The sequence below is a fragment of the Haliaeetus albicilla genome, chromosome W (genome assembly GCF_947461875.1).
Source record: "Haliaeetus albicilla chromosome W, bHalAlb1.1, whole genome shotgun sequence".
Lineage (NCBI taxonomy): Eukaryota > Metazoa > Chordata > Aves > Accipitriformes > Accipitridae > Haliaeetus > Haliaeetus albicilla.
The window spans coordinates 6,002,626-6,020,050 of NC_091515.1; the positions used below are offsets into that span (position 1 = coordinate 6,002,626).

At 39.9% G+C, this 17,425-nt stretch overlaps 1 protein-coding gene across 2 annotated transcripts; it reads left to right on the forward strand.

Moving 5' to 3' along the window:
- The first annotated feature begins 1,904 nt into the window (after window positions 1-1,904).
- On the forward strand, window positions 1,905-14,233 carry SYT4 (synaptotagmin 4). 2 transcript variants are annotated; one of them, XM_069774922.1, is made up of 4 exons: window positions 1,905-2,401; window positions 5,202-6,010; window positions 7,573-7,693; window positions 10,778-14,233. In XM_069774922.1, exons 1-4 carry the CDS (start codon window positions 2,368-2,370, stop codon window positions 11,083-11,085), a joined length of 1,272 nt encoding a protein of 423 aa, XP_069631023.1. In that variant the 5' UTR covers window positions 1,905-2,367; the 3' UTR covers window positions 11,086-14,233. The 2 variants fall into 2 exon arrangements, with proteins under 2 accessions (XP_069631023.1, XP_069631022.1); XM_069774921.1 differs by having other exon boundaries at window positions 1,906-2,401; window positions 5,202-6,016.
- Window positions 14,234-17,425: the final 3,192 nt, after the last annotated feature.

The following is a 17,425-nucleotide window of genomic DNA, read 5'->3' on the forward strand; positions in this document are numbered from 1 at the left end:
AAGCTTTTTATATATCCTTGGGATGTCTGAGAGAGTAAAGGGAGGAAAACCTGAATCAATCATTGTTTTATTTCCATGTGCTCCATAAATTTTGTATATATCAACAAAGGATGTCTTGGATTTCATTCAAAAATAAAAATAAAAAGCTTCAAAAATTATTGACAATAATTCAAGTGTCAATATAACATATGCTCACCATATCCCAGCCCAAATAGGTTAAACACACTACCAAGATATACTATACATTGATTCTTAGTTCACTCTTTTTAAAGTCCAGACACCGTAACAGTTTACAAGTCAAACATCCCAGTAAAACATGTTTAACTCTAAATTTATTTAAGGATCTTGTTTATTTCAGTCATGTCTGAAGGCTCGTATACCTGGAATGTGGTCTAAAATCAAATGTAATTACTTTCAATGGATGCACATTTTGAGCAGGGCTGGATTTTGGACAGAGAAAGGGAAGTGGATGGCAGGGCTTGGGGGGAAGGAAGACTGCCAGAAAGAAGAGAGAAGTTGAGCCAGATTTGCTTGGATTGGTGCCAATACATGAACCCAAACATCCCAAATCAAATTGTGCTGCCAAAACACAAACAAGAGCTAAACAACAGCTTCTGCAGTCTTCTAATACCTGAGTTCATTGTAGTCTAGGTGATTGTAAGAGGAACAGTGGTGGCAAGCTATCCTCTGTGTTTTATTAAATGGGATGGGATGTAATGAAGATTGGGGTAGTGGATATGGTTGTTCCTGGAAGAGTTATGCAGGTGCATACCAAGGCCAAGTTGCTGAAGGTGGAACAGAAGCAGATAAGCATAAACAATATTAACCAATAGGTTCTCAACTTTCAGGATAAGCCAGGCACTTCATTCAGCTGTGTTTTGACACTAGCTTGACACGATTCTGTGGCCTTCCTATTTTAATTTTTCTAAAATCCAAGGAGCTTCACTGACTTCACTGTGAAGAAAGAACTTGCTTTAAAGTGGGCCAAGACATCCTAGCTTCCAAGTGGCCCATCGTGGAGCAGGGTCATGCCAGATTATGCCTGCATCTGGATTTTGTTATTTAGAAGAACAACAGCACCTGTTTCCCATTTATGTAGCAGAATTAGCAGTCGGGCTCCAAACTTGGCTGCTATGATTCCTTCTGAATCCAGGAGTCAGATGCCAGGTGCTGGCTTTTGCAGCTCTGTTGCACCAGGATTTAGCTTGGGTTATTATACGCTGTAGCAGTTCTAGTTACAGGCAGCCCTGCTTTCTTGTCTTGTTTCCCCCTATTCCTCCTGCCTGCCAGCCTCCCCCTGCCTCCCCACCGTGTTCTCAGTCCAGACTGGGAGACAGACATCTAAACCTGGTAAAATCCAGAAGTATCTAGGTAGATTCAGCTCTTTCCTAGACCTGCAGGAAGGTCAAGAGGATTTCCAAAGTGGAGACTGAGTGTTTATGTGGGGGTGGATGGTGGGAAGAAGCAGGGAGGAGGGACAGGGAAAAGGCACATCAGGAGTTTTCATGACTCAAATGCAGTAAGTGTATCACATCAGTCATAGGAAAAATGTGTGCCTTGCAGTCGGAGCCAAGGTGTCTGGACCATCTGAGTTGGCATCTCCTTCACGTTGTTGCAGCCTGTCCAGCTGCTAGATAAATAAGCAAATTAATAAATCTTACCCCACCAAAATAGACACACCCGTGTCTTACACAAGGCGCACTGAATCACAGACATTAGCATTTCACTGTCTGTGTCCGATGGAGGACGGGAGCTCATATCTTGCAGCAGGGCAGTTAAAATAATCGATGAGTGCGTGTTCAATCCCCAGAAAGGGGGGGGGGGGGGGGGGGAGGGAGAGAGAGAGAGGGAGGGAGGGAGGGTGTGGTGGTTGGGAAGGGGGGATGGGAGGTGGGAAAGGTGCTGATTTCAGCCCTGTAGCGTCAGGATTGCGTCAATTTGGGTTTCAACCACGTCTTCAGTCTCAGAGCGGAGCTACTCAGAAGAGCCAAAACAGGAAGGGGGTTGCAAATCAGTGTGCAAAGGGGAGGACCGAAGCTTCCCCTCCCCCCTCTCCTCCAGTCCTCTCGCAGCCTCCTCCTCCACCTTCCCCACCGCTCGTGTCTCTGGGTTTGGGGGTTTGTTTGTTTGTTTGTTTGTTTTCTGGTTTTGTTTTGTTTTTTTAAAAAAAAAACCAAACCACGCTGGAAAAGACGCTCGCCCGGGCGCTGTGAGAGCGGAGAGCCGGGGGACAGCAGGGCAGGTCGCTTGGTACCGGGGTGGGGGGAGGCGGCTCCCGCGCCCCGGACGGCGGCTCCAGCACCGCGGACAGCGGCTTCAGCACCGCGGACAGCGGCTCCAGCACCGCGGCCAGCGCACGCCGCCAACATGGCTCCGATCGCGGCCAGCGGCCAGCAGTTCGGTAAGCGCGTCCCGGCCCCAACTCCCCGCCCGCGGGGCTGGGGGGCTGCTCCCCTCCCCGGGTGAAGTGAAGGCAGGCAGCCTCTCTGCTGAGCCACCCAGCGCCTCCCAGCACGCAGCCTGTTGGGAGGAACCTGGTCTCCCCCCAGTTCTCTTCGGTGGGCGAAGTTGAGTGAATTCGCTTGCTTTCCCTTCGGTCTCTCCCTTCCTCCCTACCCCTTCCCTCTGGTAAAGCACCGGGAGGGATGAAGAGGTTTGTGTCGGTGCGTTTTTCGGGTGAGAGAGGTTTGGGGCTGTTTTCTCTGTCTTGGTTAAAGTAGCGTGGCTTCGGAGTTAAACGATATAAATGCATCCTGTGCCACAGAGAAAATCTTTGTTCAAGCCATTCTGGGAATAATTGCGATTCCTTTTTTCTTCTTGTAGAGAAAGACTTGTCAACTGTTAGTTAAAGTGAAAGGTAGTCTTGTCAAGGACATTGCTAGGAAGATGAAAATACAGGAACCCAGTGTTTCTAGCTGAACAGCTGCATCTTGATTAGTCTGGGATGTCTGAGAATAGCAATGATAACAATGAACTTTTCAGTTTTGTAATTTCTACGCACTGGATGAAGGGTGATTAACTGTGATAGCAGAAGTTTCAGAAACAGTCATATATGTGCACTTATAAAATAGATACATAAATAGCTTTACTCAGAAAAGCAGTAAGTAGAAATGTTTCTGAACTCTGCTTTACAAATATTGACTCTAGCCTAGATTATATTTGCTTTCGCAGTGGTTTAATTCAAGGACTGACTTAAGTGAAGTGACTCCAGATTTATGTCACGTAACTGAAATAATAACTTCTCCCAGAATCAATAGGTGATGCTTCCTATTAATACACTGCCTTGAATGTTAACCAATTGATTTACATTATGAGAACAGCAAGAAATTCAGGTTGCAACATAATTAGTTGTAAATATAAAACCATTTCATCTTCTTACCTACCCCACCCACTTGATGTTTCTAACCACACATGTGACATCATGCTTATCCAATTATTTATTTAAGAAAGATAATAAATATTTTAAACACCAAATTGATTCCACCACTGCTTTCAGTAGTTGTAGAATTAAAATATAGCATAGTAACCATTACTATAAAAAGTCTGTCATCTCATGAAAAAGCATTGTAAATGTGCATAATCTTCTTAAAAGCTATTAAAGTATTCTGATTAGTTTTCAATTACTTCTTGCTTTCTACCTTTATACCAGGTATATTTAAATTTCTGCAGCCCAAGGAATTCTTGAAACTCAGAGCCACGTGCTTAACTTAGAAAAAATACTTTTTGTTTATGTATATAATTTTCAGTCGTTTCATTAAGTTCTTACAAGTAAGTACGTAGACTGGTACAGCTTGTAGGCAAAGGGAAAGTGACATGAATACTGCCAGAAGAAATTAATAGCCAGGCCCAATCCTTTCTGTGCTGGAGCATTATGTCCTACTTTGCTCTGATTGATAGTATTGTGGGGTTTTTTGAATCATCTGACTAAAAAGCAAATGTATAGTGGCAGCATATATACATGCCCAGCTTTTACCTGGATGAAGTTGATTTAGTAATACATAGAGGGGGACAGTTTTGCTTTTCCGATCCAGAATGATCTGCTAATCATTTGCGAGAGAACCAGAACTGTTACACAATTGCCTTTATGCATAAACAATGTCATTGCATTAATATTCTATTGGTCTTCCACTGTTGCAGGGAATAAAGATTAAGCTCTGATTGTTACATTGTGGGAGGTTTAAACTCACTTAGTAATGTTACTTATGGGCAAAATTCGATTTCCAATTAGTTGTGCTCATTTGCCCCTTCGATGCATGCTTTGAAGGGCTAATGATACTCTATATGTAACTAATGTATCACATGACAATTGAGGTTGTAACACTTGCTCAGTTTTCTCTTTATTCAGTTTAAGTATAGGATTCATACTAAGGTAGAAGAGAATTATGTTTTAATGTTTTTCTTATATACTCCTAAAAAGTAGTGACCCTTCCTGTAAAGTCCCCATAGCTTTGATTTATAGTGTCTTAAATGCAAAGCTTAGTGGTTATCAATGATACATTTAATACTTTTTTCAGCTGTGGACTCACATGTGACTGCCCAATGTCACATCCATCTGGAAAAGACACTTGGTATATAATTATTCTAAATTTTCTTGATAGACTTCCTCCTGCAAAGTATTGAAAATCCCACTGAAACTGTTGAGTGCTATAACCTCCAATTAAACTGAGTTCTTTTAAGAGATACCTCCAGGCAATTATGGGATCAGACCATAAAAAATGAGTTAATTGAGTGTACAAAGCATTTTAGGAAACAGTGTGAAAAGCAGACGATGTATCTATAAGTAATGCATATTTCAGAATCTGTTTTATCTAACCAACAAAGATCCATAAACTCAAAGCTGAAACCTTCTAAAAGCTGGTATTACTCACAGACATATAAACTCAGAAACTACAAACAGAAGGATGAGAGAGTCGAGCAATTACTAATGGTCATTACTATTAGGACGGGGATAGTATTTTCCTCCCAAACACTTTGTGTATGGAAAAATACTAACATAACAAGCATGCCTTAGTATGGGACTACACACTCATGCCTGCAGGTGGCGAGCAATATGTACAATGCAAAGCACTTTCAGCCTGCCGATCCTGCTGCTATTACCATCTCGTGTCAGTTTGTTTTACTAAATTATTACTTTACTAAATATCACACAGAGTCCAAGGCATTGCTGCTTATGTGCTTGTTGCTATTTATTTGATTTGCAGATGAAATTCCTACAGTGGTTGGGATCTTTAGTGCATTTGGCCTTGTCTTCTCTGTCTCCCTTTTCGCTTGGATCTGCTGCCAGCGTAAATCTTCCAAATCCAATAAGACCCCTCCATATAAGTTTGTCCATGTTCTGAAGGGGGTTGATATTTACCCTGAAAATCTCAACAGTAAGAAGAAGTTTGGAGCAGATGAGAAAAGTGAAGCAAAGAACAAATCAACGATGCCAAAGAATTCTCTCCATCTTGACCTGGAGAAGAGAGATCTCAACGGCAACTTCCCCAAGACAACCCCTAAAATTCAGAGCTCTCCAGATCTTGAAAATTTGTCTCCTAAGCACTTTGTAGAAAGGAAGAAAGATTCAGTATCCCCTGATAGTTTAAAATCCATCACTTCCCTGTCATCTGAAGATAAACAAGACAAGCTAGGAACTCTCTTTTTCTCCTTAGAGTACAACTTCGAGAAAAAGGCATTTGTAGTGAACATCAAAGAAGCACGTGGGCTGCCAGCAATGGATGAACAGTCAATGACTTCTGATCCCTACATCAAAATGACAATCCTGCCTGAGAAAAAGCACAAGGTGAAAACCAGAGTGCTGAGAAAAACCTTAGATCCAGCTTTTGATGAGACCTTCACGTTTTATGGGATCCCCTATAGCCAAATTCAAGACTTAACACTTCACTTTATGATCTTGAGCTTTGACAGGTTTTCCAGAGATGATGTCATTGGAGAAGTCCTCATTCCCCTTGCAGGAATTGAACTGTCAGAAGGAAGGCTGCTAATGGACAGAGAGATCATCAAAAGAAATGTTAGGGTAACATATTTTTTATTTAAATTTTAAAAGTGTTGTGCTAGTGCTAGCTATGATTCTTGTGTAATGCTGCTACCATCTTGGAAAGAAAAGGGAACAAGCTCATCATGCAAGTCATTGAGATGCTTTCATAATGGCAGCATGAGGAAGCAATTACACAAATGTAATAAAAGAACATTACAATGAGCATGTTGCAAGAAATTGCTAATGTCCTAACTCTACTTGCTTATTCAACCAGTCCAGCAGGTTTGAGTGGACCCATTTACCTTAGGTCAAGAGGCCTCAATCCACATTAATTTGCTTTAAAAGGAAAGAATGCAAAGATTTAGGTATTATTCCCCTTCTCCTCCCTTCCCTTTTCTGTTTGAAATCATTCTTTCTTAAAGCTTATTGAAGTCAATGTAAATCTTTCACTTCAACCACATGGGGTTTACAGCAGATTCTTAAAGAATGCCGGTAGTCTTTAGTTAAGGAATTGGAACCTGTTAGAGACCGTATTGTTGATGCAGTAGTATATTCTTGCACTTCAATGCTGTTACTACCTTCTCTCTCAAGAATTGTGACACAGGCTGCAGCTCTACTAAGGATAGTAAGACATGAGGGAGAAGCCAAAGACTTACTGAAGTCAAGGGCAAAACATACTGACTTCACTGGGATAAAAATTTTTCATACCATCTTGTCTCATTTCAGAATGCAAAGTTCATTTACAACCATCACAGCTGAACCACAGAAATGCACATGCATCACACACACATCTCTTAATCTCTACTAAGGAAGTGGAATGTGTATTGACTTTCAATTTGATTGTTTTCAAAGAGCAAGCATACTGCCAAATCAAATAAATGTCTACCAGACAACATACCTATAACTAATACTGGTATTTTACAATTCTATCACTATAATGCAACAACTATAACTATGTCACTGATATTTTATTGATAACTTATTGGGTTTTCTGGTATATAAGGTATTACTTTTGCTTGTTTCCCTTGTCTTCCTCCTTTCTGTAAAATAAATCACTCCTGAAAATTCACATCTAATGATCTTAGAGAAAGTCTTTGATCTCTTCTTTATTTCATGTATATTATACTACTTTAGAAAGTGTCAGGGATGAGATTTCACTAACTGTTTGAGTCTGTCCTGTTTAAAAAGATTTTACTGAAGATTTTTTTTTACCTTTTTTTTTTTTTCCCAATATATCTTCACAGAATTTTGTTTTGCTTAAGATCTTTTTTGTTTACTGAGTTTTTTTCTCAGGATGTAGGATTTCATTTCTAACCTCTGCAGCTAATGATGTCATGTCAACCTATATTTTCACTTAATTATTATTTATTTTTGTTCAGTCTAATAACCAATCATAAGAAGAGTTATATAACTACAGTAGAGGGCAATTATATTTGCTATGTAAAGCAGTGTAGCTCCATAAGTTATATCCTTTTATACCATTTCAGGGTATACAGTTATGTGACATTTCATAAATCTTCTTAATTCTGGTTTAAAGCTTGGTCAATATAATTGCTTATAAATAGTCTTATTTCTTTTTCCTTTCATTTCCTCAGAAATCATCTGGGCGTGGAGAATTACTGATCTCTCTCTGTTATCAGTCTACAACAAACACGCTCACTGTGGTTGTTTTAAAAGCCAGGCATCTACCTAAATCTGATGTGTCAGGATTATCAGGTAATGGTTTTACTAATGAATGTGCCTTAAGACTATAAAACAAACAGACAGAAGACAGATGAAATGTGGCATTTCAAAGACTAAAAATATCCCATAAATGCAGAAATGGTGTCTCTATTATTTGCAGCCTATTCATTTTATTCATATCTAGGTCAATGCTTTATTTTCTAGGGTATGTATTTTACAAATTTGTTCTTCAATCACATTAAAAAAACCATGACATCTGTTAGCAGTGGAAACCAATGAGTTTTGTGATTGTCTTGAACAGAACCCATCTGCCATAAGTATGGGATGTTGTTTGCAGATACTAAAAGCTTTTATTTGTGACAAAAAAATCAGTTTATTTATAGCAGATCGGTATTGAGTGAGATCATCGTATGGTTTATTTCAGCTTAGCACCAAGAAAAGCAACCAGTTACATCTGTGCTGAATTTGGCCCACTGAGCACCAACATTTATTTGGCAAGGTGAAAAGATGAACTATGCCAGTGCTGGAAGCAGGTTGTAACGTAACACCCGTGCTTTATCATGAGCTGTACTTGGGGTGCACTAAGAAGGAACAGGTTTTGCACCCCCTTCTCCTGATCTTGTGCCATTTTGCATTCAGTGGAACCTCCTTTGAAGCCAATACTAAAATTGCACTTAGATGCACATTAATGCTAGATAACATAATAACAGAATAAAATTTAATGTACAATATACTAAGGATAAGACAACAACAGCAAAAGAACAGTACACAAGAAAGGACTATACAAATAGTAGCACATCTGCTGTTGATTCTGTATAGGACTGATACTCTTTCATTTCACAGGATTTTTTTGAATGAAGCAGAAGAGGTAGTAGTTTTGGGAACGACTGAATCATAATTACTACAGCCAGTGATAGAGTCTTTCTATTTCTCATAGCAAGAAATACTGCCATTTACCTAGAAAGTTAACCCATCCTGGATCCAACACAACAAAGCTATAGAGAATTCCCATTTGCATGGTGAAGTCCCATTGAAGTCCTCCTTCTGATCTCTTTTTTTTTTTCACATGTGATAAGGAGAAAGGATATAAATGGATCCCAACAGTTTATACCACTATAAGAGAGCATACATACTTTTAATAACTAACCCCAAAGTCACAGCAGATAGTGGAGGTTTCATGAAGACAACATGACAGCAAGCTGATCTCAACAGACCAAGTCTGGCTGAGGTTCACCCAGGTGGGAAAATAACTTGAAAACAAAAGCCCTCCTAGTCTCAGCAGCCACCTGGACTCTATAGCACATCCAAACCACACATTTATTTATGCACCTCTTATGAGTAAAGCTGTAAATTTTGTTTGCTCTTTCTGCTTCCCTCAGTACAAGCTTGCTAGCTATAACAGGAATATAATATTTCTAAGAGGTACAGGCAGCAATGCTACACCTGGACGCCTAGTTCATTTAGACAGTTCTTCATTATTTGCTGCTCATCAGCAAGACCAGGTTCAATAAATATTTGGGAGTCAGTAACATATTGCACTCACAACAGTCCTTATTTCGTCTGTGACTTTCCCCTCAGTCCAACATAAATCTTGGACAAGAAGGTGGGTGAAATGGTGTTTCTATGGGGTAAGCTGCACAATTGCATAACTCAATCTCCTTAGGAAGATGGGAACTTTTTACTCAGAAGATGTTCCATTCCCACAACCTCCTTGGTTTCCTTGATCACTGGTGTCGAGGTCTCCTAATAAAATCAGGAGGAACATTCTAGCCTTATCTAGTAGCTGGCCAGAGGTAAGAGTCAGAAAATGTCCTTTAAACAGAAATGAACAGCATAAATTCACCAATTAATATTGATTTTGATATTTTAAATGCTTGTGTGGCATACATTAATTCCAAAGCCAACGAACATTTTAATTACATTAAACCCTATTCCAAAATGTTTATTATGCTGATAGAGTATGAAAGTGAAGATGTATTCTATCATACCTTACTCCTGTTAAACTATTGTCGGTTCAAGGAAACAAAAACCTTTTCATCATCTGACCATTTCAGTTTGATAACTCTGGCATAACATTTCTAAATATGGTTCAGTTTTAATTTTACTCTTTAAAAAAAGTACTTAACTGTTCTTGATGTTTATTAGCTGCTTGTTTACATAGACTGTCTTGTTTGACTGGGTTCAGTAGGAAGGATTTTGTGCTGTGCCTTTGCACCATAAGAATTTGGAAACAGGCCCACATTTGCACTGAAATAAATGCCAAGGTACTTGAAAGGGAAGATTTTTAAAGTGTTCTCTAGAATTCCTCTAAGGGAAGAAATATAGCCATTGAAGACAATAGAAAAGGAATCTTGCAACAGTTGAATAATTATGAGGAATGTAAACAATTAAAGTTGGTTGACAGCTAAAAATATGGACATTTTCCCTTCCCTTCTTCAATGGTAGTACAGCACAGACATAAAGTCAAGTACATTTCCTAACAACAAAATACCCTTACATTTAAAGTTTAGTGTTAAATTTGTTCACTAAAAATTTGTGGGAGCAATTTAATCAAGCTAATTGACTTTGGTAGAACCACAACAGAATGAATCACATCCGTTCATCCATTCTCTCAGCATGAGCTTATTCTCTCCTTTCTGATGCTTTTATGTACATGAGTCTTATTAACGCTAATGATTATCCCCTACTGGTGGAATGTGTGAAAAGCAGATTTCTGTTACACATAAATATGTAATGATACATATTTGTCAGAGTCCATTAGAATTTTGTGTACTTTCAGACCACCTTTGCCTGTAGTAGAGATGTTATTAGGGTTAACGGACTACAGGGCAGGATTCATCTCATGAAGGAGAGGCCTATATATGATCAGATGAATCACAGCCTAAACTTCACTGACTGTCTTGATTTCATCTTTGGTGACCATAAAGGGAGCTTAAAGGGACTAATTCAGATTTAAACACAAAAATTGGATGAGGTAAACCATCTTTAATAACTTGAAACGTCTCATTGTGATGTAATTATGTTGGTAAGTTATGAAAATTTACCATTAACTAGGTCAAGGAATTTCTAAACACCACTGTTCAATAGCTGATCCGTGCTCTTTGTTTTTCATTGCAGACCCTTATGTCAAAGTGAACCTGTACCATGCTAAGAAGAGAATTTCTAAAAAGAAAACCCACGTGAAGAAATGCACCCCAAATGCAGTGTTCAATGAATTGTTTGTCTTTGACATTCCTTGTGAGGGCCTTGATGATATCAGCATTGAATTTTTGGTTTTAGATTCAGATAGGGGGTCAAGGAATGAAGTCATTGGCCGGTTAACCTTGGGATCTTCAGCAGAAGGAACAGGTGGAGAGCACTGGAAAGAAATTTGTGAATATCCTAGGAGACAAATTGCCAAATGGCATATGTTGTGTGATGGTTAGCAGCTTAGAGAGGGGTTGGAACTTGAAAAACTATATATATTTCCATAGGCAAGGAGCAGTTTTCTTTCTCTGCTATGTATAATTACAGGCTTGTAACTACAAGACTTTTTTTGGGGGGGGTGGGGAACAAAAACTGGATTGAATTATCAGAACAGAAGGTAACTAAATTTTCACAGTAAATAAAGGAATTTCTATTTCATTAGATTTTAACATAATTGGATCAGATTCATATTCTTCTGGAGTTTAAATAGCCTGAAATTTCTGAAGCATTATAAACTTCACTAAGAACAGACTATGTTTTATGAAAAAGTCACTGGAAACCTTATTAGTACTGTTATACAGAGGAAGATAACCTCATTAAAATATATCGCTAGATCTAAAAAAACCACCTGTGGCTTATTGGGGAAGGGGCTGGGTCTGTAAAAGCCATGGGGAATGAGGGTAAATAGGAGGGAAATTCCTTCTGCCCCTCCATTAGAAACCTTCTTTTATGAAAATTCAATCATTATTTGTAAGTTTTGGTTACTTATACTTTGATCATCCCAAAGACTGAAGAGATTTTCAGCAATTTGCTTTACATATCACATCATGTGCAACTAGTTGTTTTATGTGTGGAAATACTGTATAATTATTTACAGTTGGATTTTTTAATATGTATATATATAACTTGTTTTATTACAGTGACTGAAACAGATACATTCTACAAATCGTTGAGGAAGTTAACATACCTTGTTTTGTTAAAAGGGCTCCTTTACGGGTGACTGTACATGTTACAGTATAGCTACAATTTGGGAATAGATATGGCTTGTGTTTTTTTTCCTCTAGCAAGGATTACACTTTAAGCATTTCAAGCCATGGCAAAGCATTTCTGTTGAGATGAGGTAACATAGAGGATATTACAGTCAATGACCTTTCACCAATTATATTTTAAGCCATTCAGTAATACTTAAAGAAAAATTGTTTCTTCTTTTGTTTCATTAAAGAACAAACGAAATAGTGAGACAGAGAACAAAACCTTATTCTGCTGTTTAGCTTCCTGAACTGTGACTAATGCCATTACAGTCAGTAAGACTACACCCAATGTACAAAGTTTAATGCATTTTTAAACTTTTGCAGGATAGGAGACCAAGCTCACATTGTAATTTATTCAATATTATGTTAGACAAACTACTTGAAAAGTGCATTTCACTTAGACTATATGCATTAATGTCCATTACTGATTGTACTGAAAATTGGTGGTGATAAGGGCAAATAACATCCTAATTTCATGTTAGTGTGACATATATATGTTTAAACTTAAACTGTGCCAGGCTGGGGAAGTATCAAGTGTAACATAAACAAGTATATAAATAAAGCATTTAGACCTGCGAAATTTACTCTTGGTCATACCAGATAGATTTTTAGGCTGTCAGAACTATAGCACAACTATAAGAAGATTATTTCCTAAAGTTTGTACACTGATTTCTGATACAGAATTGTTTGCAAATATTACTCCTACATAATTTTCAATTACTATATATATAAAGAAGAATATAATGAAATTAGTTGTCGACATAAGAAGGATTTAAAAAGTGGAAAACCATTTTCAGTATTTTTGCGTACGTCATTTTGTCATGTGTAATCCCACTGAAGTGAATGAGACTATTTGGGAATTAAGGTATAGCTCAATGCAAGTAAAGGTAACACAATGGGCATGCCAGGTAAAAACCCATACATTGGATGTCAAAGTACTTTCATTAAATAACAGATCCAGGTCCTATTCAAAACTGTTGGAGAATTGTTGTCGACTTTGCCTGTTCTCATATGGCCAAATTATGTTTGCAGTAAAGGACACTGAAATATGAAATATGCAAGTAGACAAATAGTACTGGAAGAATTCCATTGAGGTTCTTCCAGATTTTGTGTCGGTATTTTCTCCAGTTTTTGAGAATGTGTTTGATATAACAGTGTTTATAAATTTCTGTAAAAATACACTTTCAAAATAACATAAACATGCTTTTTATGATAATGCTCAATGTAAAAAACCTGCGTATTGTATGTATAAAGGAGAGGAATCTTTTTTGCTTATTTCTTTAGAAAGCTGATTAACTGCTTAAGGGCTAGAGTTTGCCAGCCACATTGAAGCAGAGCTAATCCAAAGCCACCAAGTCAAAGGAAAGATGCCCACAGACTTCACTGGGGTTTGAAGTGCAATCACAGAGCAAAATTCTTCTTGTGAGTCAACCCAGCAATGTCAATGGGACCGTGGATAAAGGGAGACATTGTTTGATCTAATGGAGACTGGGAGAGTTTAAATCAGTACCACACAACCAGAGCTGTTACAATGTCTAGTAAGGAAAGAACTTTATGCTGAAAGTGATTGCATGAAAGACAGTGGGACAGCTTGTAATTAAAACAAAAAATGGAGGTTTTTGTATATTGGCCCATAAGTAGTACGTTATGTCTAAAAACCAGATGACAGGAGTCATCTGTCTCCAATGGACATAAATTCTGACATTAGGAGAAAAAAAATCCACCCTTATGAATTAATGATGGGCTGTGACCATCTTTCATTTCACATCCAACAAGTTGTCATCAATTTTTTTTTCAAGTTTCTATAGCAGCTTGAGGGTTAATATTTCTACCAGCTAAATGGCAGTTGTTGGTGGGGGTAGGGGGTAGGAATGGGAAAGGGAAGCAAAGACATTTTTATTAAATCTAAAAAAACCTGTAAATAGAATTTTGTTTTTCATTTAAAGCAATGTTTAGCTTGGAAAGTTGAGTAAAGATGACTTGTAACACATCTGTAAACCAGACAAGGCAGGAGCAAATGTAGACCTGTACCAAGAGGAGAAATTCTGCTGTTTTATAAAGTATTCAATTCTCATTGCGAATATCTTGAACTCTGTTAAGGATACTGTACTGTATTAAACATGTAAAAAAATGATGTTTGTCTAAGTAGCTTACAAAAATAACTCCTTGAATGGGAGACTATCCATGTCTGGAGATCTGTTGTAACTAAATACCTGATTCGTTATGGTGTTGTAACTTAATAGAAGCTATTCGAGAGGAAGCATGGTGTATGAGATTTTGTAAGTTATTTGTGCTGGTTCTGTATGTTGTGCCATGTGTGTAAGACACGAATAAACTGCTGCTTTTGTTCATCCCATCCCAAAACAATTATCCCACCAATGTATCTTTTCCAGAGATTTCTGCTATTGTTTGTATTCATGGTCTAGTCTCTGATGCTTCTATCAAAGAACATCTGCCTTGCAAAATCTTCCTCTTCTCACAGAGGTGGATTAGACTTGTTCTGCCAAATACTACCCAGGCACATCACATGTTCTTTATTCCTAGCTTCTTGCTGCGTACTTACATTTGTCTTGAATTGTACTGTACACTCAGGCTAGAACCTGAGACATGGCCCGTGACGGAAGATCTGAGTCCTAAATGGGCCCTACGGGGACTGATATACAGATGCAAATAAAAATGAATTTTAGCATATTAGGTGGAAGAAGTAAAATGCAAGTCACATTGTTATTGGAATCCTGGTGACATTCCATTTGTCTTCCAGAAGCAAACAATATCCCTTGGACAATCATGCTGTACCACTCTTACTTCTTTTGATGTAAGGAAGTCCTGTCAGGCACCAGCTTGTCAGGTGAGTCTGGAAGTTGAGGTAGGGAAAGTATTCCTTCAAATGCTATACACAAACACAAACCTTGCTGCTGTGGTCTCTGAGTTTATATTAGAGTATTTTACCAGCACAGAACCAAAAGCTAGGGAAGGAAGAAAGCAGTTGCAGCAGGGATACATGTTGCCATTTAATGGCTCCCATTGTGAGCCTACAGCAGATTACCTGGAAGGGATCCCTGATCCTTGTCACAGAAACCAATGACAGGATCCACTAGCCAAATGCATGAAATGGAACATCTTCCATGGGTATAAGCTGGTATATTCTCTCTGGCAAATCTCCTGTCCCCAGGAGACAGTTATCAAGTGTGAGACTGCTCTTTTCCAACCTGTGCAGTCACTTCTTTTTTTCTTCCTTGCATTGTATGGTTCTCCTCAAACAATGGTGATTCACATGGGTCACATTTCAGACCCTCTTCTTCATGACAGAGATCAAGAATGTCTTTAGGTTTTCTAACTATAATGCAGCTGAGCCTCAGGGTTAGTCTCAAGACTACTGTCTTGATTGCTATTTGTATCTCAAATTGCTGCAACAGACAAGTCCTCCTCAAGAGAACCCTTACAGATGTCCTCCTCTTTGCTGGAGATGTGATTCCTGAGGTGTAACACTATTCTGTAAGCCCCTTGTATTTATACAGCATCATGGTTAGCAACATGCTGCACATACGTAACCACAGATGACCATGAACAACACTTCTTTTCCTCAAACAAGATGCAAATATGTTCTATGTAAGCTTCTACCTTCTTGTCTGTGCTCTTTGCTTCACGAGGTCTCACGAAGCTGGTGTACAACTCATGGCAATCTTACAGCTGCTATAACTGGCACTTATTTGTTTTGCTCTGCTGATGACTCCTGAGCAATTACCTTCATTCAAAAAGTTCTAGCAAGTTCTCACAGGCTTTTCCATAATATCTTTTACCTTCTATCACTAAACACTTGTTGTAACATGACGTTGGGTCTGGAGGCAGCTTTGGAGCACTGATTACAGTTGCAGCATGGCAGAACTTTCTAGTTCAGAAGAAAGAATTGAAGTCAGTAGGAAGAGAAATAGGAGAAGTTAAATTCTTTACCAAGGTGTTATGTCAATATTGTTATGCCAGTTTTGCTATTGTGCATCTGAAGTACTTTGTGCATGACCAGAGAATGTCCTGCAGTCACAGATGAGAATGCTCTGGTTACACCACCAGCAACACATTACATTACAACACAATCAGGTGTTGTCCGGACAGATGAGTTGACTTCTGCTCTAGCCCTTCAGCACCAGTAGCAGGACTGAGGAGACATGACCCAGGGAGGTCCCCATGCCTTACCCCTGCCCCCAGAGCTCTGCAGTCACTCCTGACACATTCCGGATTAGCCCTGGCAGTACTGTTGGTGCCCAGATGGAAAAGCTGTAATAGTCCAAGGGTTGGACAAGCCTTGGCAACATCCTGAATCCCAGCCCCATGGCAAGCACTAGACCTCCCAAGATATCATCAGGGCAAGATTGAGCTCATCAGCAGATTGAGCCTCCATCCCCAGGTAGAGGGTGTCTCCAGTAACTATCACATTCCTTTTCTCCTCTGTGAAGACGAGGTTTGAACCCAGCTGGCTCTGATAAATCCCTGTTTGTTCTTCTCAGTGACCAGGGCAAGGTACTTGTTCTGAAGTTGCAGATGGGACTACCTGCTCTTGTGGCTCTTGCCAGAAGTCACAAGCTTCCAGCTTTCCCCGCTCCGAAAGCCACCCTCCAACGAAGGCCAGACCCTTCCCCAGCGCTGTCTGTATCCAGACCAAGTTAATTAGCACCATTTGGTGCTGCAAAGCACGCTCTTTGATGTAGAGACCATTGCTCCACGACCTCCCAGCAGCCCTACCCAGTCCTGCGGAGAACGGCCGGGCCTCAGCACACCGGGTTATGCTAACTGCTGCTGCGACCCCGGCGTCCCCTCCCGCTGCTGTGGGCTTGATCCTCCCCTGTAAAGTCCAAAAATTCACCAGTGGCAGCCCAAATCCAGAGGGAACCTCCAGCACTGGGAGCAGAGCAACTGCTGCGTGCTCAGAGACCGCCGGCTGTCGGCAGCCACCCACCTATTTGAACCGCGGCACCCGTTTTCGCAGTCCCTGGGCCATAGGGTGCCCTGAGGAGCCCCTCCACAGCCACCCCCAAGCATCATTGCTCCGGGGTGAGGTTTCCTGCATCCCTCAGCCCAACCGTGTCCCATCTTGGGTGTCTTCAAACCTGGCCAGGCGCTGGCGTGCACCACCATCCACCCTCCCTGCTCCTGGAGCGGCAGCGGCCCCAGCCACGTTGCTCCCAAAGCATTGTAAAGTTTCTGGAACCGTTAACCCGCTTCTCTTTAGAGAGCAGGATGGCACTCACCCTGCAGATCCAGTGGGATCTCTCATTATGAATCTTTCTGACAGTAAGATGCTCTTAGGCCATTAAAGAACAGGTTGGGCCTGACTGGAAAACGCTCAGCTTCCTCTTGTTCCGACGAAGGAGGTTTCATTTGTTATTGATTCTTATTCTTCCTCTTTAGGCAGTCTCTCAAGGGGTTTTTTCAGGTGACTGAGCTGTAAGAAGACGGGGGTTTGCATTTTTGTAGGTGGACGATGCGGCATGGAGTTTGGGTTTAAGTGAAACGTGCAGGAATTTAAGGTCCCACTGGGTGACAGGTAAGTGCT